General features: G+C 34.5%; 1 protein-coding gene across 1 annotated transcript; it reads right to left on the bottom strand.

Moving 5' to 3' along the window:
- Positions 1-5,324: 5,324 nt before the first annotated feature.
- Positions 5,325-7,296, bottom strand: LOC115696963 (rac-like GTP-binding protein RAC13). The gene is made up of 7 exons (XM_030623860.2): positions 6,825-7,296; positions 6,475-6,562; positions 6,261-6,370; positions 6,068-6,131; positions 5,897-5,961; positions 5,716-5,781; positions 5,325-5,506 (listed from the first exon to the last, which is right to left on the bottom strand). The coding sequence occupies exons 1-7, from the start codon at positions 6,921-6,923 to the stop codon at positions 5,408-5,410; spliced, it is 591 nt and encodes a 196-aa protein (XP_030479720.1). The 5' UTR covers positions 6,924-7,296; the 3' UTR covers positions 5,325-5,407.
- Positions 7,297-26,188: the final 18,892 nt, after the last annotated feature.

Raw genomic sequence — 26,188 nt, forward strand, 5'->3', positions numbered from 1 at the left:
AACGGTTTTTAATGATCTTCGGACGACCACACTAGGAGCACTAATCTCAGTGATTATCTATTATGTTAATAACAAAATTACTTTTAGGTAGAGCCCAATACCTAATGTCAAAGTGAAAGTATAATTTTATATAATTAGGGAGTAGCCACAGCATCCTCATTTGTATAAAGTTATATATTAATTAAAATTCACCTTAATGGACATAACTTGTAATTAATTATATAGGTATAATACTTTTACCCCACAGGAATTTTATTATATTTGTATAATTAATTAGGATAATATGTTAAATTAAATTCTCTTAATTTACCCCACAAGGAGTTATGGGGATTTAATTAATAGTGTTATCACTAATTTAATTAAAGATAGATAGTAAACCTTCATTTTCATAAACTAATTGTTTAATTAAATCTATCATAAGGTTCATCTAATTTTATTAAATTTAAAATTTAGCCCACAGGCAATTTTGGATTTAGGAAAATTTTAATCTTTAGTTTATACTTTGGTGTCCAGTGAACCACATAATTTTAAATAATTAGGGAGTAGACACAGCATCCTTAGTAATATAAAATTATATATATTAAGTGGATCAAGATCACATAATGGACATGAATTATGTGAACATAATAATCTTACCCTACAGAGATTTTATTATTTTTACATAATTAATATGTTAAATTAAATTCTCTTAATTTATCCCACAGGGAATTATGTAGATTTAATTTAATAATTTTATCATAAAGTATAAAATTTTGAAACATTTATAAATAATTAAGTGTTTCACACCTTTCATTGAGATAGAAATATTAAACTTTAAGTTTTTCATAAATTGTGTAAATCTATCATAATCTACATCTAAATCTAATCTAATTAAATTAAAAATTTAGCCCACAAGCAATTTTTGTTTAATAAGATTTCATATTTAAGCATGTTTATTTATTGGTAAAAACATGATTCATTTAAACCTCAAAACTTTATATGTAATTTTATTACATCACTATTCATAAAGTTTTACCATACCAGTAGAAATTTCGAAAATTTATTCTGATAACTTCATCTAAAATGTACAGTTTTTACTGTATAATTAAGAAAAATAAATCACACTTTATTATCACCAATAAATTTTAATTTATTGTGTATGAATTCATTCTAATATAGTTAATGTGATTATTAACACATAGTGGATTATTTTAGATTGTTATTCCACATTCATAATTTCTTGCAAGGTTTACAAATAAACCGAAGAAAGTATCAGTAACTGTGAGCAAATCTTATCCACAGACAAGATAAGTTCTCACTTTTAGAAGTTTAAGGAACAAGCAATATAGTAGTGACTTTGTTTCAAAATTAGCAAAGACCTTTATGTTCCAAGATTCTATTGAAACTTGATTTAGACACATTAAGAGGTCTTTACTACAAAATGATGTCACTCATAAAGATATGCAAGTTCAATCTGACAATAAGAAATGTGTTATTAATAAGAATTCTTTTACATAATAGCACCAAAAATTATGGAACATATCTCCATAGAATAAATGTTAGTGAATGGTGGGGATATTCATTACACTTGATTTTACTAACTTTATTTAGAACTTGTGTGAAATTCATTAAGAATTTGTATTCCAACAAGTAAAAATCGGTGCACATTAGAATTCTATCATATTAGAAATCATACAAGTCAATTATTTTTGAAGACATGGACTCAAATTTTGCATCTCATTTTTAATGATTACTCACATAAATTATTTTTCTACAAAAGTAAAGATTTATATGTTTCAAAGACATTTAAATCTTAAGTAGAGAAATAGTGCATTTTGCATATTAAGATAGTGAGATCAAATATAAAATGGAGAATACTACATTAAAATCCGTGAGTATGGATAAACTCCCAGTCCATTTGTAAGGTTTCTTTAAAAGTATGGGTTCATTGCCCAATACATATGCCTGGTACACCTAAATCAAAGTGTATGACAGATTTAAGAAACTAAGCATTTTTTGGACATGGGGTGGAGCCTACATAGCAAACTCCAAACTTTCCTAAATCTTTGTCTATTGATACTCTTCAATGGAGTGTACATATCAAATCGTGTTCTAACCAAAGTTGTTTCTCAAACATATTTTGAGTTGTGATAAGGTTGAAAATCGACTTGATGACATGTACACATTTTGTAAATACCCATATATAGTTAGAGTACAATTGTCTAAGAAAAGATCTGGGCCCAAAACCATAAATGAGCATATTTCATTTGAAAAGCTATAAGGTTTAAGGGTTACATATTTTATTATCCATCTCACAACACTAGAACTGTGGAATTAAGAATTGACTTGATCAGTGGGAGTGATCAATCTAGAAATCTAGTTTCTGAGAAAGATCATTCATATTTTCTCAAACTTCCACCTCAAGTGTTAGATTAATTATGATTCAAAACAATCCTTAAGGTTAATGGTTATTGAGAATTCATAACTAATCATTAATAATCTATAAGTCATTGATAAAATTCTAATAAGTTATGTTATTTAGTAATTGCTTATAATTTCTAAAATAACATGCATATTGAACCATTTGCTCTTTTAAGAGTTTGTTGGTCCATCCTCAAGATGACTTATTAGAACAATAAGATCAATGTTTTCAAGTGATTACATTTTGTACAATAAGAGTTCAACTACAATATTAATTTGAGACACAAATTAAATTATAGAATGATTAAGAATTGAAGTTGTAGTACACTATGTCATGAATGAAGAAATGAATATCTTAAAGAGCAATAAATTTTATGTTTAATTAGTAAAGTTTCCTAATGGGGTGGAGAACATTGATTAAGCATAGGTTTTTTCTCACCAATAATATTCATTAGGCAACATTTAAAAACATAAAGAAATAAAAGAATATTCATTGCTAAGAAGTTCATTTTGAAATAAGAATCAATAACATAGGAGATTTACATTCTCGCTTGTTTTTATAAAAGATTCTATTATAGACCTTGGCATTTGTTGCTCGTTTCAATTCATTAATCAATTCCTAACAGTGAACTAGAGCAGAAGGTATGCAGACTGCCATGCATAAATATTTTTCTCTAATAAGTGGTGAACATATGCAAGCTTAAAGTGTCTACCTATAGATTAAAACAAACATCTCACAAATTGGTATTATATCATGTTTTCCTTTAGGTTTGAAAAGAGAATTATGGAAATAATTATATACCAGAAGGTTAGTGGGAGTAATATTTGTTTTATATATAGACAATATGTTACTTGCAAATGATGATTAAAGTTTTCTATATGAGGTGAAATAATTCATATCTCAAATTATTATTTTGAGATAATGAATATAAATAACATATATAATTTTTAATTAATTAGAGAGTAGCCACAACATCTCTGATTAAATAAAATTATGTATTATTCATCTGATATAACTTTTATGTTTAAGTGTGATAAATTAAACTCAAACCATAATCTGAAAAATGATTGGAATGAGAATAAATTAAGAACATTCATTTGCTTCTATTTTAGAACCCTAATGTATGCCTAAGAGTCTGAATAAGACTTTGCATTACATTTGTTTCAGGATCGTTAAGTAGTATCAAAATAACTAAAGTTAAGACCACTTTATTCTTCATACAAAGTGATGAGGTGTCTTTAAGATACTAAAAATTATATTCATACATATTTTGTTAAGATGAATTGACCATCTGAAAATATAGTTAACTAATTAGATTCTAACGTACTTCACTGGTTGTATTGATTCACGTAAATCAATATTTTATTACAACCTTAAGATTACAAGTAAGTTATATTGTGGAGAATCTTGATTGTTATTTCCATTATAGAAGTCACATTCATTTATTGTTTTGAGGATACATCTTGTATGATGTATTATAGAGTTTCATAGTAGGCCTAGAGTTCAGAATTACAGTTTCATTAGGCCATTAAGAAAATTTTGCGATAAATTCAGTTACAATAATACTGGTCGAAGCTAGCATATCGACACTAAGTATTTAGTCATAAAAAAGACGTGATAAGTGGTCATTAATCACGCAAGCACATCCTTGACTAAAGGCATGTCGCAACACAAATTCAAGGATCATAAAGTAAATATGGGATTCAGTTAACCCATATGCAGTTTTTTATTTGTACAACCAAAACTTATTCAATGAAACTCTAATTTCGATATTTTCTCATATTTATGTGCACCTTAATTTTGTTTGAGAAAATTATCATAAGAGGACCTGAATAAACATAAGGGTTAGGGTTTATTAACTTAAGTACATTGCCACATTAAGTACATTCTCATATAATAAATATATCGTAATACATGGAAGATAATACTCGACTTATAATGAGGACATGTCGCTATGATTCGTATGTTTATTATATAATGAGGAACATTTGGGTTTGAATGGTTTAGTCTAAATGCTGACCAAGTGCGAGAATATAAGAATATTTTTATTTAAGGAAATATATTTATATTTAAAGAAATAAATTTTTATTTAAGTAAATAAATAAATAATTGATTTTCTCATAAATGAATATTTTATATTCATTGAATCTGGACAAAATCAATTATGTAATATTCTATATATGGTCAAATTTCTATATTCATTACCTGATTTGATTTCCTCAATTAATTGTCAAAATATTCTCACAATTAATGTGGCCCAGATACTGATGGCGTATCTCACCTATAAATATAGGGTCTCGGTGCCCGAGCTTCTCACTCATTTTGTTCATAACAGCAAAATTCCATCTAAAGAGAGTTGAGAGAGCGAGAAAGCCCCATTACTCACATCAACCAGTTTCCTTTGCAGATCAAAGCTTATGTGGGTTTGAAGCTCAAGAATCAATGCTTATTCATAGTCTATATATTTGTTTATTCCGCATTTTATATACATATACATATATTTCAGTTTATACATATAAATGTCTAACAGTTTCCAATCAATAATATCGTCGAAGAGTTCTTACCAAAACACTTCATTTACTTATTATTTGATAATTATTAGTTTTGGTAAATTGTGGTTAGTGTCATCTCTGCTATTATGAGATTCATTCTTATTAAACTAGGATTTCTTTCGTTATTTCATACACATTAAAAAATATTAGTGTAAAGGCTTAAAAAGGTATTCAGGAGTATAGGCCTGTCTAATTTCTTGTTCATTAATAAAGTTTTGTAATTCAAGTCTCAAAAACATAACGAATTAATTCATCTGGCTTTTCTTTCTTTGATAAGAAGCCATAAACTAAAAAGAAATTGTACAATGGAATATTATAACGAAATTAAAATCGTATAAAAAGAAAAGAAATTAAAAAAAGAATGCATAATATTAGGTATATATATATATATCTTTTTATATAAAGAAGAAATTAATATTATAATGATTTGAATGTTAACGTCGATGATTGGAATTTAGAGGAAGGAGCAGGATCTTTGTTTGCATTGCTTTTTCTTCGGTTTTGGTGGCCGCAAAGCCACCTTTATTGCAGCATCGAAAACCGACTTCACATTCTGATCATAGAAGGAAATTAAGAAAGAAAGGAATCAGAGCTAAACTAAACATTTTCCTAAAATGACAATCCACATAATATGTTTTGACTAAAACAATTGTGAACACAATTCAATGAATCTCAGAAGAGACGGTATTATACATTGCTTTTTTCAGTTAAATTTTACATACATTTATTTTTTTTGGTGTGTTGACATTTTGAAACATTTACCTGCTGAGTCTTTGAGCTGCACTCAATGTACATGACGGCACCAATCGATTTCTTTAATTCTTCTCCCTGAGACACAATTAATATTGATGCTTACGAGCAAAAATTAATAATTAATAATCAAGTTCAAGTATTGCCCAATTGTATAAGTTTCTAATGTACTCAATTCATGATCATAACATGCCTGTGCCGTTGTTATTACTGCTGTCCCAGGATTATCAAGAATATATTGCTTGTCATCTCTCAAATCTGCAAACGATACATGTGCTTATACAAATAAGAAAGTATATGTATACATATATTTATAGAAATATATGAAAACAAGTTACTCTATAACACAATTTCTTATATTTACCAAGTTTTGTTCCCACAAGTACAATTGGCACGTTTTGCGCATAATGTCGAAGCTCTGGAATCCACTGATCATGATGAGCCAATAAAATATATCCATAATCAAAAAACAATGATGAGAGGTCATTGAAGATTGAATAAGAACAAAAAAGAAATGTAACTGTTCCAATTTTGGCAAGAAAATCAGGAAAGCTGACCTTTTTGGAAATGTTTTCATAACTGGCTTTGCTGATCAGAGAAAAGGCCAACAGAAACACATCTGCTCCTCTGTAGCTTAATGGCCTTAGCCTGTTGTAATCTTCTTGTCCTGTAATATACACCATATATTATGAACTGAATCTCACGGTATGTATATACATATAATAAATCTGATATAGTTATATGTGTACATACTATATGTATATATATTACCTGCAGTATCCCATAGGCCGAGGTTCACAATGCTACCATCAACTACCACATTGGCACTGAAGTTGTCAAACACTGTGGGAACGTAATCCTTCAACAAAAAAGAGAAAAAGAATTATACGGATTGTACGGACACACTACATATATATATATACATGTATATCTATATATTGGATACAAATTCTTCTTAATTGTACAACAATAATTTCCATGATTTAGAAGAGTAATTCTCTTGAAGAATTAATATATTATTACTTTGTTTATCTTTTGTAGGATTTACTTACATGTATATATTACATATGTGATATGGAATAAATTGATATAAAAACAAATAGATAAATTTGTAATTGTACCGTTGGAAATGTATTGCTTGTATAAGAAATGAGCATACATGTCTTTCCCACAGCCCCATCTCCCACAGTAACACATTTGATAAATCTTGCTGTACTCATTTTCTTCAAGGCCTTATTTGCTTGTTATAGCTATTCTGAATCTAATGGTATATATTTCTATAAATAAGAAAAGAGAACATCATTTGAAGCATATATATGAAAGAAGATTGGGCAATAGGGCTAGGGAAGGTGAGTTTTAATAACCTAACAGCTATTGCCCACTTTAGCTATACAAACTGATCAAACTTGAAATGATTGCTTTTGGTCCCAATGCCTTCATATAATATAATATTTGTATTTTTTCTTCTACTCTTTCCTTTTCTTTTAAGTGAAAGACCAAATATATTAGCTAGCTAAGACAAGAGATTGCGAAGTAGGTTTGGTGCTCTTGCTAGGGTGTTAGTTGGTTTAAGTGCTGGAGAAGGAAGCTGAGGAGTATTGGAATGATGGAGACAAAGGAATATTTTTGCTTATTAACCAAATGCACTATGATGAGATTAATTAGCAGTTGATCATTGAGTCTGAAAAGTTATGAGTGGAATGACCTAACAGCACTTCCTTTATTATTTGTGGGTCACCATCCACTGTTAATGGCTGGACTAGGCAAGGCATAAATTGAAGCTGGGTTGAGACTTATATGGGCCACATGAATATTTTGGATAAGGCCCACTAATCTTTTCTACAAAAGATACCAGATAGTTGGTCAACCGAAGGAATTATGGATCATATCATTCATATAAGATGCCATCTTAGTGTTCCATACATATGTATATATACATATACATATATGGCCAATTATGTAATCCTTCACTAACTTTTTGAAGGATTACACCCCTCAAATAAGACAAAATAACTATAGGTTGATAATAGTGAATTACATTGATAGGAAACCGGTTGATAATTTAAAATTTAAATATTGAAAAATTAATAAAGTACATTTTTGAGGTCAAACATGTCATTTTCAATTAAGTTTGAGTAATATTGAATTATAGAAAATGGTATAATTGTAATTGTATACTATTCTAATATTTTATTGTTTGTATATGGCATAGAGTAGTTTGTATTTTTATAGAAGTGTTTTGTATCAATCACTACAAAATATTGTATCAAGCCATTTCACTAAGGAAAAAAATTACTATAATATTGTATGAAGCCAAATGTGACAATAAAAGAGATTATGCTACTTGAACAAAATTAAAATTTATTTAAAATAGATTTTAAAAATGCAAAAAAGAACAATAAAAGGTGTTGTTTGGTTACACTTTACTTTTTTAATTTTTTAATCACAAAATAAAAATAAAATTTTAATTTTTAAAAATTTTATTTTTGAAAAACAAAAATGCGTTCTGTAACTACTTTTGTTTTTCAATTTTAAAAATACAAAACAAAAGTGTGCTCTGTAAAGTTTATTTTTATTTTTATTTTTTGATTTTATTTAAGCTGGGTCTAGATTCGGGATCGGATTCGGGTTCGAGACAGAGGTCGGCTTCAATGCCAGGGCAGTGGCGAGGATTTGGATTCGGGTTTGGTCGGAGTCTAAAATATTGATTAAGAAAAAAAAATTGTTTAAAAATATATTGAAAGTGATTTTTTTTCTTTTTGTTTTTAAAATGTTGATTCTCAATTAAAAAATTAAAAAGTAAAAACAATTTTATAGAGCATGTTTTTGAAACATATTTTCACTTTTCCAAGTTTAAAAATAGAAAATTGATTAAAAAAGTGTTACCAAACGCCACCTAAATAATTGACTAAATCAATAAATGTAAATAATATTGTAATATTTTTTTGTAATTTATTTTTTAATAAACTTAATGTTTATTAATACGATTATAAAAATATATTAAAATGATTAATGTATGTTTAAGTAATTAATGAATTATTTAAAAAAATTAAAAAATATTTAGTTAGTTGAAACCATTACTTTACTTATTTGTTCTTCTCCTTCAAGTTAAAGATAGATTACAAAATTCACAATTCATTGTATAAAATATACTATTGTTTTTTAATTTAAGACTTTATATAAATAAAAATACTATTTTTATAATTTAATTTAATGGAAACAAAAAAGTGTAAATTTGGATTTATTTCTATCATAAAGTGAACAAATATTAATCTACTTTATATGTTATTTAGACGCAATTTTTTATCAACATATTAGTTGACAGTAGAATCTTGTGAATTAAGTTATTGGCTGGAAAATGAAGAAATTATTAGAATTTTATGCTCTAAATAAAATTTGTTTTAATATAATCTTATTTACTAATTAATAAAAGATTAGAAATTATTTTATTGATCTAATTAACAAATATATTAAAATAATAATTTTGTTTGATAAATATTTATAATTATTAAATAGATTAAATTAATATTTAAATAAATACATTAGATGAATGGTATTTTAAAAAAAAAATATAAGTTTCTTTCATTTAATGAAATAAAGTGACAAAAATCAAAGCCCTAAGGCCTTAGTGTATTTCGAGCTAGGCTTATGGTTTTGGGCTCACTATCTTTTTTCTAGCCCACATAATATAACCCTAGTCCAGTAGAGAGCATATATAAGGAAATAGATGGAGGCTTTGTCAGATAAGTGAGAAAATCTAATTCAAGTGACTTGACCTAAATCTGACTAGAAAAAACTCTCTCTCTATATATAGATTTATGAATTCTCTCTCTACCATCTCTCTAGAAATCGGTCCTATATTGAGTTGAGTACCGACCCACTCTGTAACACCCTAACTACCTTAGGCGTATTACGTGATTTTTAAACGTACTGTGCAGCTCGTTACTAATCAACGAGGTTTATGGAAAAACGTGATTAATTAAAATTTTGCTTTTTAATTAAACTTATAAACCATATTACAAAAGACTCGGGATCCCGATTATAAAAATATTTACAAAAAGTTTAACTGTTTAACTGTTACATCAAAATAAAAGTCGTCTAACGACCAATAAAAATTCAAATTTGTCGTCCCGAGGATCGTACGCCGCAGCCTAACCGCCCCGACATGTACAATCTCATAAGCTCGCTCACGGTCCATCGCCTATAGCCTTGCCTTTACCTACACATGAACATAAACCGTGAGTCGACGTACTCGCAAGAAAAGCATAATAATATCATACATAATTCTAACTGCCGTGTCCAACACGATACTGAGTCCCGCTACTGCCATGTCCAACATGGTACTGAGCCACTACTGCCATGTCCAACATGGTACTGAGTTTTGAAGGTTCATAGGGACGGTACTATTGACAAGTATCCTCCTGATCGGTCGAACCGGTCATACTCCGCCGCCGGTCATACTCCACTCGTACCGACGGGATAGGTCAATAGACCGAACCACCAACCAAATGTCACTGATCGGCCGAACCGGCCATACTCCGCCGTCGGGTCATACTCCAACCCGTACCGACGTGACAGGTTGGATGGTTCGAAGCCTATATACATAACTAATGTAATCTAGCAGGGCTTCCTACATGCACGCTAAACATGTAATCTACATATGCATACTGTTATACTAATCTTACTCGGATTCCGATTTCGTGTGTGCCGTCAACCCGACCGGAACTTTAGCCGAGCTACGGACATGTGCTCCTAAACCATAAAAATCACAACGCTATAAGTGACACGCTAAATCACTTCCCGGGGACTAAAACTAGGAACTAAAAGTTTCCCTATCGATAAAAAGCATGGCAATACCCCTAAAAACATAAAAACGAGGAAAACTAGGGTCCCTGAATTTTCCCCAACCTAGACCGGCTGTCTAACCGGAATTCCGGTTCCGGGAAAATTCGAACCCTCATCCGGAATTCCGATGCACAACCGAATTCCGGTTCGCAGCAAAGAACCAAATTTTTCATAACTCGACCAATTCAACCCCAATTGGTTCCAAACTTTCCACACCTGTTCTATACCTTCCCTAGAACATTTCTAAGGCCTCAAACTAACCCAGAAACCACAGAATCAAAAATCACCATTAAAGCTCAAGCTTTGAGTTCTAAACTCAAACTTGAGCAATTCCCACAAACATGCATTCAAACCTAGTTAATTCTACTCAAATATGCATGAAATCACCTCTGAAAACTATTAGAAACTATAGCAACAACACGATAACAGAATCACTATATTTTCCTCCAAAAACTACATTTTTGCATAGAAAATTCAAAGCTTTAAACAATCTATCCAATATGCTTTCAAAATCACTTAAACAACCCTAATCTAACATGCTTAAACTCAGAAACAACAACCAGATTTCAGCAGCAACAACAACAACAATTCAAGCATGCATTTCATCAATTTTCATCATAAATTTCAAGAAAAACAAAGTAAGAAACTAAAGCCAAGAAATACCTCAATCAAAATCACTTTGATCTTGCTAAACCACTAGAATTAACCAAGCAAAACCCAGCCCTTGCACAGCCAAGCTTTGGCCGAAAAGAGAGAGAGAGAGAGCTTTGAGTGTTTATTTTTCTAACTTTTCCAACTTTGAATTTTTTTGAGAAAAATGAATAAAGTTAAGTAATATAAACCAATTCCATTTCAGCCAAATAACAATTAAAATAAACATTTAATTTTCAAATAAAAAGTCACTAAAAGACAAAAAGTCATTGGGGCAAAAAGACCATTTTGCCCCTCCACCAAAAAAATCACATAACTCATACTAAAGGGGTATTTTCGGGAAATTCTAAATTCCCGGCCATTCCCGACATTCCCAATGTCTAAAACCCGTCCCCAAATTACTAACATACTAAGTTGTGATTTCTACTGAGCCAAACGCCGAGTTCCAAAATACCGGGCACCGGAAATGCAAAATATGCAAGCTACTGAACAACATAAATAACAGTATAATAATTATTTAAATAGCTATAAATAATTCCATAATTAATCATAAACAACTGCTAATTTCTAAATTAACTAAGCGGGCTTTACAACTATCCCCCCCTTAAAAAGGATTTCGTCCTCGAAATCTAACCTGAATAACTCTGGATATTGAGCTCTCATATCTGACTCTAGCTCCCAGGTGGCTTCTTCCACCTTACTGTTTCTCCAGAGAACCTTGACCAATGCTATGGTCTTATTCCGAAGGACTTTATCCTTTCTATCCAGGATCTGCACTGGCTGTTCCTCATAGGTCATGTCTGGCTGAAGCTGAAGACTCTCATAACTGAGTATATGAGAGGGGTCTGAAACGTATTTTCTCGACATTGAGACATGGAATACGTTGTGAACTGCTGATAAGGCTGGAGGCAATGCTAACCGATATGCCACTTGACCTATCTTCTCGAGAATCTCGAAAGGTCCAGTAAATCTAGGGCATAACTTGCCTCTTTTCCCGAAACGTTTAATCCCCTTCATCGGAGATACCCGTAAAAACACATGTTCCCCTACTTGGAACTCAACATCTCTGCGTTTCGGATCTCCGTAACTCTTCTGTCTGCTCTGTGAGGCAAGCATTCTAGCTTTTATCTTTTCTATCGCCTCATTGGTCCGCTGAACTGACTCTGGACCTAGGTATTTCCGCTCCCCTGTCTCATCCCAGTGGATAGGGGATCTACATTTCCTACCGTACAACAGTTCATAGGGAGCCATCCCTATCGTACTCTGATAACTGTTGTTGTAAGAGAATTCTATCAACGGTAGATACTTACTCCATGAGCCTTCAAAGTCCATAACACAGGCTCTCAACATATCCTCCAATATCTGAATTGTCCTTTCGGACTGACCATCTGTCTGAGGATGGAATGCTGTACTGAATTTTAGCTTTGTACCCATTGCCCGTTGCAAACTTTGCCAAAATTTGGAGGTGAATTTCGGATCCCTGTCCGAAACTATAGACTTCGGTACCCCGTGAAGTCTCACTATCTCTCTGGCGTATAATTCTGCCAACTGATCCACTGTAAATGTTGTTCTAACCGGCAGAAAATGAGCAGATTTCGTAAATCGATCCACCACTACCCAGATGGAATCAAATAAACCCGTGGTCCTAGGTAACCCGACCACAAAATCCATCGTAATATCCTCCCATTTCCATTCTGGTAGGGTTAGAGGCTGCAACAACCCTGCTGGTCTCTGATGTTCAGCCTTAATCTGCTGACACGTGAGGCATCTCGACACGAATTCTACCAAATTCTTCTTCATACCGCTCCACCAGAAGTACGGTTTCAAATCTTGGTACATCTTGGTGGTGCCGGGATGCAGAGAATATGGGGTAGAATGAGCCTCTTCAAAGATCTCATTTCTAAGTTCCACACTGTTCGGAACACAAACCCTGGCTTTATACAAAAGCATCCCACTATCTGACACTGAAAAGTCTTTGGCTTGACCAGCCAATACCTCATCTCGGATCTTCACTAACTCCGGATCTGTCATCTGAGCGACTTTTATTCTTTCCAATAGATCAGATTGCAGCGTCAAGTTGTGAAGCTGACCTACCACAAACTCAATGCTGGATCTAACCATATCCACTGCTAGCTGAGGTGAGATCTGAACCATGCTAGCTACTTGCCCGGGACCCTTTCTGCTCAGGGCATCGGCCACTACATTGGCTTTTCCGGAATGATAGAGGATCTCACAATCATAATCCTTCACTAATTCCAACCAACGCCTTTGTCTCATGTTCAAATCTTTCTGAGTAAAGAAATACTTGAGACTTTTATGGTCGGTATAGATCTCACACTTCTCCCCATAAAGGTAATGCCGCCAAATCTTCAGTGCAAAAACCACTGCGGCCAATTCTAGATCATGAGTCGGGTATCGCTGTTCATAATCCTTTAACTGACGGGAGGCATAAGCGATGACCCGATCGGCTTGCATCAATACACACCCCAAACCCTGTTTGGATGCGTCACAGTAGACTACGAACTTCTCCTTGTCCGAAGGCAAAGCTAGCACCGGAGCAGTAATCAACCTCTGCTTTAGCTCCTGAAAACTAGCTTCACATTTATCTGACCAGATAAACCGCTGATTCTTCTTTGTAAGCTCGGTTAGGGGCATTGAAATTTTGGAGAACCCCTCCACGAACCTACGGTAGTACCCAGCTAATCCCAAGAAGCTTCTGATCTCTGTCACTGTCTTCGGTTTCGGCCAATCCCTGACGGATTCAATCTTCCCGGGATCCACCTTGATCCCATCTTTACTCACAATGTGCCCTAGGAAGGACACCTGAGACAACCAGAACTCACATTTCTTGAACTTGGCGTAAGGCCTATGTTCTCGAAGTCGTTGCAGTACCATTTGAAGATGTAACTCATGCTCCTCTTCTGATTGAGAGTACACGAGGATGTCGTCGATAAACACAATCACGCAGATATCGAGGAAATCCTTGAATACTCTATTCATCAGGTCCATGAATGCTGCAGGAGCATTGGTTAGTCCGAATGACATAACCAGAAACTCGTAATGTCCATATCTAGTGCGGAAAGCCGTCTTCGGAATGTCCTCCTCTCGGATTCTCAACTGATGATAACCCGAACGGAGATCAATCTTGGAAAAGACCGTCTTCCCCTGAAGCTGATCGAACAAGTCATCGATCCTAGGTAATGGATATTTATTCTTCACCGTCAGCTTGTTCAACTCCCTGTAGTCGATGCACATCCTCATAGACCCATCTTTCTTCTTAACGAACAAAACCGGGGCTCCCCAGGGTGACACACTGGGCCGAATGAACCCTATGTCAAGCAACCCTTGGAGCTGAATCTTTAATTCTTTAAGTTCAGCTGGAGCCATCCTATACGGGGCTTTGGAAACCGGTTCCACCCCTGGTGCCAAGTCAATCACGAAATCAATCTCCCGCTGAGGTGGTAACCCTGGAAGTTCTTCGAGAAAAACGTCCAAAAATTCCTGAACCACTCTGATGTCCTCTGGCCGAGTGGTGTCTGGCCGAGTGGTGTCCACCACCACGGCCAGAAACCCTAAGCACCCGCCGTGCAACAATTCTCTCGCTGACATAGCCGAGATCACCGGGATCCGAGATCCCTGAACTGAACCCACAAATACAAACGGTTCTTCACTTTCCGGTTTGAAGACCACCATCTTCCTTTTACAGTCAATGCTCGCCGAATATTTAGATAGGAAATCCATTCCTAAAATAATATCAAATTCGACTAAGCTCATCTCTATCAGATCAACGCTTAACTCTCTACCATCTATCCTGATCGGCATAGACCTAATCCACCTATTGGAGATAACCAATTCTCCGCTGTGCAATGTGGTTCCAAACCCTGATTCATATCTATCAAAGGGTCTACCCAATTTACTAAAGACTCTGGCCGCCACATAAGAATGTGTAGCCCTAGAATCAAACAGCACTGAATATAGAGAGTTGTTAATAGAAAGCTGACCTGTGACAACTGATGGGCTGGCATCTGCATCAGCCTGCGTGATAGCGAACACCCTGGCTGGAGTGGGTATCGCTGGAGCTCTCGGTGCCTCTGGTCGGAGCTGGGGACATTCCCTCTTGAAGTGTCCGGGCATGCCACAATGAAAGCATCCCTGACCTTTGCACTCACCCCGATGGTGCCTCTTGCAACTAGGGCACTCGGGATAGGAGAATCGGGTCTCATTACCACCAGGACGACTCCCTCTGTTCTGGTTCCCCCGGAACCTCTTGTTCTGACTCGAGCCACCGGAAGCAGTGGGTGCTCTCTTCCTTCCGGTCAATGGCCGAACCACTACTCCCCGCTAAAGCCCGATGCAGAGGGGTAGGAGCTCCGCCACTCACCGAGTACCGGGCCGATTCCGACATGCACCCAACCGCGCCCTCGGCCCGCAAAGTGCCTTCTCCACCATCCGAGCATAGGTGGTGCCGTCGTCGGTGGTGATCATCGTGTCATGCCCGATCTTGGGATTCAACCCGTCCGTATACTTCTCCTTCTTGCCGAAATCGGCTCGGCACAATTCCCGAGGCTAACCTCGCCAACCGATCAAACTGAGTAGTATACTCAGTGACGCTCATGTTCTCCCGCTGGGTCAGGTGAACGAACTCTTTCCTCTTGGCGCTTCTGACCGCCTCATTGTAGTATTTCGCATTAAAGAGTTCCTGAAACCTTTCCCAGGTCATGGTGGTGACGTCATGGATCTGAGACACCATGTCCCACCAGACCAATGCGTCCTCCTGGAACTGAAACGTGGCGCACACCACTCTGTCGTTACCGGTGACACCCATGAAATTCAGAATTTTGGTGATCACCGTCAGCCATTGCTCGGCTTTCATCACGTCCGGACCTCCCAGGAATACCGGAGGTGCTTGCTTCCGGAACCGCTCATACAATGGTTCCAATCTATGGGCCGCCACCACTATCTCGGCACGGGCGCAGGGCAAGGTGTGCCACCGGAACTATGGGCACCGGAACCGCAGGAGCACCCCGCCGTCTCAACCTCCGAATCTCGAGGTCTTGTTCTTCGATCCGGCTTGCATCTCCGCAAACCGTAACTCCCGCCGGGCTCCCCGATCGGCTGGGGGAGCCTGGGCAGCCTGTGGCGGGTTCTCATCACCCCGGCCACGAGCCCTGCCTCGGGGACCTCTACCTCGGCCCCTAGCAGGTGGGGGAAACTGAGCTCCCTGACCTTGATTCGACCCTACGGAGTTGCCCTGACTCCTGGTAGTCCGCCTGGCGTCCATCTAGTTAGAACCGCCTGCGAAACCAAGAGTTGGCATATCAGGTCGTATTCAAGGAGAGCTTACTAATGCCGCTTAATTTGGAAATTAAAAAAAAATGAAACATGCGCCTATTCTACTATCAGGCTACTAACATGCTTCCTAACAGGCTTTTCTTTCTCATAACTGAATAAAATAAACTACTAAAGCAATAAAGGCTTACTGAACCGTGAACCGAGCTAACTGCTGATGATGATTGTACATGTCGTGACGATCTTAGGAAGACAACCTGGCGGCTCTGATACCAAATTGTAACACCCTAACTACCTTAGGCGTATTACGTGATTTTTAAACGTACTGTGCAGCTCGTTGCTAATCAACGAGGTTTATGGAAAAACGTGATTAATTAAAATTTTGCTTTTTAATTAAACTTATAAACCATATTACAAAAGACTCGGGATCCCGATTATAAAAATATTTACAAAAAGTTTAACTGTTTAACTGTTACATCAAAATAAAAGTCGTCTAACGACCGCCATAAAAATTCAGCCTTGTCGTCCCGAGGATCGTACGCCGCAGCCTAACCGCCCCGACATGTACAATCTCATAAGCTCGCTCACGGTCCATCGGCCTATAGCCTTGCCTTTACCTACACATGAACATAAACCGTGAGTCGACGTACTCGCAAGAAAAGCATAATAATATCATACATAATTCTAACTGCCGTGTCCAACACGATACTGAGTCCCGCTACTGCCATGTCCAACATGGTACTGAGCCACTACTGCCATGTCCAACATGGTACTGAGTTTTGAACGTTCATAGGGACGGTACTATTGACAAGTATCCTCCTGATCGGTCGAACCGGTCATACTCCGCCGCCGGTCATACTCCAAAGATGTACCGACGGGATAGGTCAATAGGACCGAACCACCAACCAAATGTCACTGACGGTCGAACTTGGCCATACTTCTGGCCGTCGGTCATACTCCACTCGTACCGACGTGACAGGGTTGGATGGTTCGAAGCCTATATACATAACTAATGTAATCTAGCAGGCTTCCTACATGCACGCTAAACATGTAATCTACATATGCATACTGTTATACTAATCTTACCTGGATTCCGATTTCGTGTGCCGTCAACCCGACCGGAACCGAAGCCGAGCGCGGACATCGGCTCCTAAACCATAAAAATCACAACGCTATAAGTGACACGCTAAATCACTTCCCGGGGACTAAAACTAGGAACTAAAAGTTTCCCTATCGATAAAAAGCATGGCAATACCCCTAAAAACATAAAAATGAGGAAAACTAGGGTCCCTGAATTTTCCCCAACCAGAGACCGTTGCCCAACCGGAATTCCGGTTCTGGAAAATTCAGAACCCTCATCCGGAATTCCGGATGCACAACCGGAATTCCGGTTCCTCGCAGGCAGCAAACCAAATTTTTCATAACTCGATCAATTCAACCCCAATTGGTTCCAAACTTTCCACACCTGTTCTATACCTTCCCTAGAACATTTCTAAGGCCTCAAACTAACCCAGAAACCACAGAATCAAAAATCACCATTAAAGCTCAAGCTTTGAGTTCTAAACTCAAACTTGAGCAATTCCCACAAACATGCATTCAAACCTAGTTAATTCTACTCAAATATGCATGAAATCACCTCTGAAAACGATTAGAAACTACAGCAACAACACAATAACAGAATCACTATATTTTCCTCCAAAAACCACATTTTTGCATAGAAAATTCAAAGCTTTAAACAATCTATCCAATATGCTTTCAAAATCACTTAAACAACCCTAATCTAACATGCTTAAACTCAGAAACAACAACCAGATTTCAGCAGCAACAACAACAACAATTCAAGCATGCATTTCATCAATTTTCATCATAAATTTCAAGAAAAACAAAGTAAGAAACTAAAGCCAAGAAATACCTCAATGAAAATCACTTTGATCTTGCTAAACCACTTGAATTAACCAAGCAAAACCCAGCCCTTGCACAGCCAAGCTTTGGCCGAAAAGAGAGAGAGAGAGAGAGCTTTGAGTGTTTATTTTTCTAACTTTTCCAACTTTGAATTTTTTTGAGAAAAATGAATAAAGTTAAGTAATATAAACCAATTCCATTTCAGCCAAATAACAATTAAAATAAACATTTAATTTTCAAATAAAAAGTCACTAAAAGACAAAAAGTCATTGGGGCAAAAAGACCATTTTGCCCCTCCACCAAAAAAATCACATAACTCATACTAAAGGGGTATTTTTGGGAAATTCTAAATTCCCGGCCATTCCCGACATTCCCAATGTCTAAAACCCGTCCCCAAATTACTAACATACTAAGTTGTGATTTCTACTGAGCCAAACGCCGAGTTCCAAAATACCGGGCACCGGAAATGCAAAATATGCAAGCTACTGAACAACATAAATAACAGTATAATAATTATTTAAATAGCTATAAATAATTCCATAATTAATCATAAACAACTGCTAATTTCCAAATTAACTAAGCGGGCTTTACACACTCTATTTAAGATGGTACTCAAATCTTTGTGAAAGACTGTGTAGAAAATGAGTTTGCAAATTCAAGAAAGAGACTCAAGTTTATTACTTGGCAATAACCATGCTACAAAAGAGAATTAAGGGTTATAGTTATTGAATAGAAGGAGACATTTAATTTTGTTGTAACCAAGATAAGGATTTCTAGTATCTTATCTGTTATTTAATCGTTTTATGAATTTCATATTTTAGGATGTTAGATTATTTATGTGATAATCAAACATACATGTTAATAAATTAAGACCTTGGTAAAATAAGTTCTAACAAAAACTTGTAATGAATATATAGAAAGTATGAAATAACTTATGAACTTAAAGAAGACAAATGATTTGTAGAGAAAATGGTGCTTGTATTGATAATATGATGTTCTCTTGCTACAAATTTTTCATCCATCTCTTTAATGGAGTGAATAGGCATTTATAGTTGAGCTCTATTAGCCTTTCTTACAAGCAGAAGCCTATGTGCTCCCAATGGAAGACCATGTACTACTCTAATGGAGTCAGGTGGCAGTAGAACAGAAGTAGTGGTGGTTGGGTGTCAAGTCGTATGGGCAACACTTTGTGAGCCCTTGGGCGAGGCACCTCTTTGTGAGGCCCTCAAGTGAGGCACCTCTAGGTGGTGCCCTTGAGCAAAGCACCTCTTTGTGAGGCTCTCGCGTGAGGCACTCCTAGGTGGTTCCCTTGAGTGAGGCACCTCTAGGCGGTTCCCTTATGTGAGGCCCCTCTTCGTGAGCCTTTGGGTGAGGCATCTCTTTGTGAGGCCTTGAGCGAGATGCCTCTAGGTGGTGTCGTTGGGCAGGTGACTCATGGTAAGTTGAGGGAGCTCTTAGGCAAGCCTTAGGCTACTTGGGTGAGCCTTGGGTCTCTTAGCGAATCTTGGATTTCTTAGGTGAGCCCTTAAGTGAGACATGGTATTCTTATGGCGAGTTGATAAACTAGCTTCCTCTAACAGACATGTAGACGGTCTCAGCAGGAGATGGTGAGGCATCAAAAGTGGGGAACTACCCTCCTCGAGATGGTCACAAACTGGAGGAGAATCATGACGAAAACCTTCTTGAAGAAGATGACCAAGAAGGTAATGATGAGGACGAAAGGGATGACTACGATAATGACTATGATGATAACTAGAGTAATTTGTGACATAAATATCGAAGTTTAACTCTCAGTTGCAGATAAATACCTAAGTTTAATTTTTAACGGTAATAATACATATTGACATCATTTTTGGTAAACAACGTGGAGTCAAATAAACGACAATATAAGTGTTTGAATAATGAAAATAAGAAAGAGCAATAAACAACACAGAATTATCTTTTTTAGGATTAAGATCAATTGGTCTAAGATCAACTAAGTAATATTGTAAAGACCACTTAATTTTAATATGAAAATTTAGCAGATAATTAGGACTTAAGTATAAAATTAGCTTCCTAATTATGATTTATGAATTTATAGAGATTTATTTGAATTCTAGGTGTGTTATTTATTCTATATATGGAATTTTATGTTTTTCATATTTTATGTCCGACAACATTGGAATGTGATGTTTGGACAATAGAATCATATTTTCTTATGGTTTGGCATTTTAGTTTTAGTTAGGCAATATAGTTAGACATTGAGAATGTCGAGATTAGGTGAGGTATTGTGAAGTGACTATTTTACCCCTAGGCCACTTTAGTTATTAAGCTTTATGTAAGGGGCATTATTGTTATTTTATTTAAGTGTTGAGGGTTAGGTGGGTCCCTCTCATGTTGGCTGCTGGCCACTTAGGGATATCGGCATTATTGAATTTTGTTTCTTTAGTTGGAAATAAGAAGATTTATCAAAAAGAGGAAAAACAGAAAATTGGATTTTTAGCTCTCTCTCTCTCTTACTTCTGTTTAGCTGGGAACTAAGGATGAAATCAGTTTTGTTCTGCAATTTAAAGGGGAAAATAGCAAGGTTTTAGTGATTCTAATCTAATGTAAGCTCCCATGCTCACCCTTTTGTGATTTCTTAGGTTTCAAGTTAAGTTATGCATGATTTTAGAAGTAGGGTTTTGTGATGTTTAAGGATATTTGATTTTGTATATAGAACTTAAATTAAAGTTATTTAAGTTGATTTACAATAGGTTTGATGTTTGGTGTGGTGATTGAGCAAGGTTTGAGTTGATGAGCTTAAGCTTTGCTCTCTAATGGTGATTTTTGCTTCAAGGGTTATTCATTGGTTTTATTATATGATTTCTATTTATTATGACGTAATTAGGTGTTTTGGAGGTTCTTATGAAATTTGGGGTCGAATTGAATTATTTGCAAGGAGTTTTATGTTTCCTGCATTGAACCGGTCGACTAGTTCAGTGGGACCTGTAGGAACTGGAATTCTGGTTGGTCCCCAAGAAACCTCACAGAACTGGACTTTCAGTTGGGGAACCGGTCTGCTGTTTTGGGAAGTTTAGGGAACCCTAATTTTCCCCCCTTTTGTAATATTTATGGTATTGCCATGTTATCCATCGATAGGGAAACTTTTAGTTTCGATTTTAAGTCTCCGAAAAGTAATTTAGCGTGTCACTCATCAGTTTCACAAAGATTGTGATTTAGGGGCCTATAAATCGTCGAGCAGCAGTTCCACTCAGGTTGAACGACAGACTTGAATTCAGAAACGAGGTAAGACTAGTGTAATGATATGCATGTGTGTTTACATGTTTAGCGTACATGTTTTTTAAGCCTGTTAGATTACATCGATAGCGGTATCAATATACGTAGATTTATATTGGATGCTGATAGATGTATTTTTGGCTTAGATACCGATCGACGCTATCACATCGGTACGGCTAGAGTATGACTAGCGTACCGAGTGTAGGTTGATAGTATTATCGTACGAACATTTTAGCTAGACTCAGTACCGTGTTGGGCACTGGAATAGGGTTATGGTTGGGTGTATTGGCGCTTGCTTATAATTTGAGTTATAGTTATGTTATTGATTATGCTTTTCTTACTCAGTCTATCGACTCACAGATATTATTTGCATGTGTAGGTAAGGGCAAGGCTAATGTTGAGCAGTCGTGAAAGCGAGCAGATGAAGATTGTGCATGTCGAGGCAGTTAGACTTGGAGTGTACGATCTTTGGGACAACTAGACATATTTTGTATAGTCGTTATGTGGCAACTTTTGTATTAAATACCAGAAACGGTTGTAAATATTTTATACTCGGGATCTTGGTTATATATATGTTATTTATTTTGGTATTTATAAGTATTTAAATAAGGTTTTAAATATTCACAATTTTCAATAAACTCGTTGATTAGCAACGAGCTGCAGAATTATGTTAAAATCACGATAGCACGCCTAAACTAGTAGGGTGTTACAAATATTGATTTGGAAAAGATATGAAGCTAAGTTTATGATATTTTTTCTACTTTCAATATCGATTCAGTTCAATGTCAATCTTATATATCTGATCCAAGTTTAGTTTGTTAATGCCTTGAAAATAACATTCCACTTAGCCAAGTGTAAGTGAACCACATTGCTAATTATCACGTCAGTGTAAGTATAACTGAATATAATTTTCTTTTAAACTAAAAATATATACATATTATGTTAAAAAAAAACAAAATTGGGATGCTTCAATAAAATTTTGGAATATTAATATAGTTTATTTAATTATTTTTACAAATATTTAAATTTTCTCATATTTTTCTCATCAATATTTAGATTTGATTATAATTTTTCCCCTATAATTGTTCATTTTTTTTTACCATAAAAATTGAAGCAAAAATATAATTCACATATTTTTGTAAATAGGTGAGAGTCATAAATATGAAAAACTTCTCTATAATCAATCATGTTACAAATCCCTAAAAATAACGTGAAAGTGATTTTCTAAGGTTACATTTGGTAACATTTTAATTTTTTAATTACAAAATGAAAGTAAAATTTTTGTTTTTAAAAATTTTGTTTTTGAAAAATAAAAATGACATCTGTAACCACTTTTGTTTTTCAATTTTAAAAACAGACTATAAAAGTGTGTCCTATAAAGTTAATTTCTTTTTTTTTTAATTTTATTTGAGACGGGTCTAAGTTTGTAGTCGGATTTGGGTTCGGGTTAGAGGTCAGGTTCAATGCTAGGGTTGTGGGGAGAATTTGGATCCGAGTCTGGTCGGAGTTCAAAATATTAATTAAGAAAAAAAAACTATTTAAAAATGATTTTTTTTTTAATTTTTAAAATTTTGATTCTTAATTAAAAAATTAAAAAATAAAAGCAGTTTTATAGAACATGTGTTTAAAAAATATTTTTACTTTTTTAATTTTAAAAATAAAAAATTGATTAAAAAAGTGTTATCAAACACCACTTAAATATTTTTAAAATAAAAAATATAATATCCTAGTGTTTGGTTTGATAAATTCAAAAATGTTAACAAAATATACGAGACTGGTTTTGAGTTTAACTATTAATTCGTTATTAATAACATATAACCAACAAAATGAGAAAGTGATGATCATATTATTTTATTCTAAATTTATAAGATACTATTGTTATTGAATAATCAGAAGAGGAAGAAAGTAAGAAAGAAATAAAAAATATATATTTAATATGTACTGGTAATTTCGGTTGCCTGTTTTGAAATAGTAAATGTCCCTATATATCTATTCTAAATTGATCAATGGTCAGATAACTATTAGTTTTATTTGGATGGCTAGAAATGAATGAGGGATTACATCTTTCATTTTGAACTGAGGAATTACATAAGACCCCTACATATATATACATTTTAGTCCCAAGAATTTCTATTCAAGAATACATTTAGAATTAAATAAATTATTTTTTAATTGAAAGGTTATAACTAAATAAAATTGCAGTAGAAAAAAAAATTAAAATAGAAAAAAATATCAATGTACCAATAATAACAATAAACAATCATTAATACTATATCATAATAGAATTATTTTAGAGTAAATGTAATATTTATACATGTACAACTATTAGAATAAAATTATTAATTTTACGTAAATAAATTTAAAAAATACTAGCAAAAAGCTACGTGCGAGGCACGTATACTAAATTTTATGCTAGTTTTTTTCTATGTTATTTGAAAGTGATACAATTAAAAATTAAAGAAAAACTATTATTAGTTATTAGGTGAGATTATTATTATGTGTATCTAAATATTATAATTTATAATGTTGTCAATTAAAAGTGAATACCGAATGTAATATATATTAGTGTTTAAGAAAGCTTGATGATTTAAATATGTTCTCAAGTTAATCCTAAAATAAATTAAAAATTGATGTTCCAATACTTGAAGAAACATTACTTAAATGGATGTAAGATAAAAAGAAAATTAAAAATCAATCTCTAAATTGTTGATAATTGAAGATAGCATTTGTCTAAAAATTGTAGATAAGAAAACTAATGATAGTCGTTGGTGGATTTCAATCTTCATTTTCTTCGATAGAAACAACAGTGTAATTTTTATATTTTATACTTTTCATTCTAGCCGGGTCCGCATACATCTGGATTGTCCATTTTTTTCGTTGATAAATTGAATATGGTAGTATCGACAAAGCGGCGGTGTTCCTGCAAACAGTGATGTATTTTCATTTAAGATGATTAGACATGGTGTGCATAGTTTATTTAATTAAAAAAATCGACTTATGAAAGGCATGTAAAACTATTTATTTTTTTAAAACTACACCACTGCAGTATATTTCATTCGTTGGGCAGCAGTACACGAAAATATTTTTTCCACAATATCTGCGAACATGACAGCAAATATGTAAAATACATAATAAGATTGTTAGTATCTTTTTTTATCTTAACTTAATTTCAATAACATCATATATTTTTTGTAATATACCGTGGTGCAGGAAATCTTTTCTGGTCGCATGTTGACTTGTCACATATAATTTTTTCATTGCGATTGTATAAAAATAGATTGAAATAGAATGGAATAAATTCATGATTCAGAGTTCATGACAGTAATAATATATATATATATTTGTTATTTTTGTTTGTTAAATTTAAGACATTTTTTTACATTGTAGATGTTTTTTAAAAATATTTATATATATACATATTACACTTACATATTTTAGATTGTTTTATAGTTGTCCATGTTCAATGAATCTAAACAAAATAAGAAAGCCACAGTTCACACTCATCGTATGTAATATTAATTAACAATTATACAACAATCATTTCACTTCTCAGTTCTCAGCCTAAGAATTGGTACCAGAAAGGTCTTACCAACCAACCTCCACGTTAATCTACAACAGCAATGGGAACGGAGTTTGACCTGGCATCCATTCAAGCACCAGAGCACAGGCCTAAGCCCACAATCCTCGAAGTCCAAGGAATACCATTGATCGACCTTTCCACCGGGCCCATCGATGACCTCGCAAGGGAGATCGCCAGTGCCTGCAGAAAGTGGGGGTTCTTTCAAGTGATCAACCATGGAGTTTCGCCTGAAAGTCGACGGAAGATTGAGTCAGCGGTGAGGGAGTTCTTTGCGAGGCCATAAGAAGAGAAGATGAGAGTGAAGAGGGACGAGGTCAGGGTTTTGGGATACTACGATACCGAATATACCAAGAACGTTAGGGATTGGAAGGAGGTATTTGATTTTGTGGTGGAGGATCCAACATTTGTTCCGGCGACGATAGATTCTGATGATCACAAAGTTACCACGTGGCATAATCAATGGCCCGATCAGAATCCTCATATGTTTTAGTGCTTTTTTCTTTTATTTTTATTGACTACACATAAAGTGGGGTTGATGAATGATGATGATGATAACATTGTGATTTGTGATTCATAATACCTTAAATATACATTGTCCGATTTTCCCTAGGAATCATATCAAGCTCTCTTCTAATAAAGATGTGTCCTGCGTTTTATAGGATTTATTTTATTAATTTTATTATATATAAATAAAAAGTGATCCATGAATTTCTCATAAACAATTTTATTATATATAAATAAAAAGTGATCCATGAATTTCTCATAAACCATTTTATTTTTAATATAAATAAAAAGTCACCCATGAATTTTTCATAAACCAAGAATTCTGTTATATAGGCACACTTTATATAGAATAGATATGTATATATATTTTATTAAGATGTAATTATTCTTATATATAGAGGTATATTTTGTTAATACGGGAATAAATTTTTTTATAATTAATTACAATTTAAAGGT

Source organism: Cannabis sativa, chromosome 7, assembly GCF_029168945.1.
Source record: "Cannabis sativa cultivar Pink pepper isolate KNU-18-1 chromosome 7, ASM2916894v1, whole genome shotgun sequence".
Lineage (NCBI taxonomy): Eukaryota > Viridiplantae > Streptophyta > Magnoliopsida > Rosales > Cannabaceae > Cannabis > Cannabis sativa.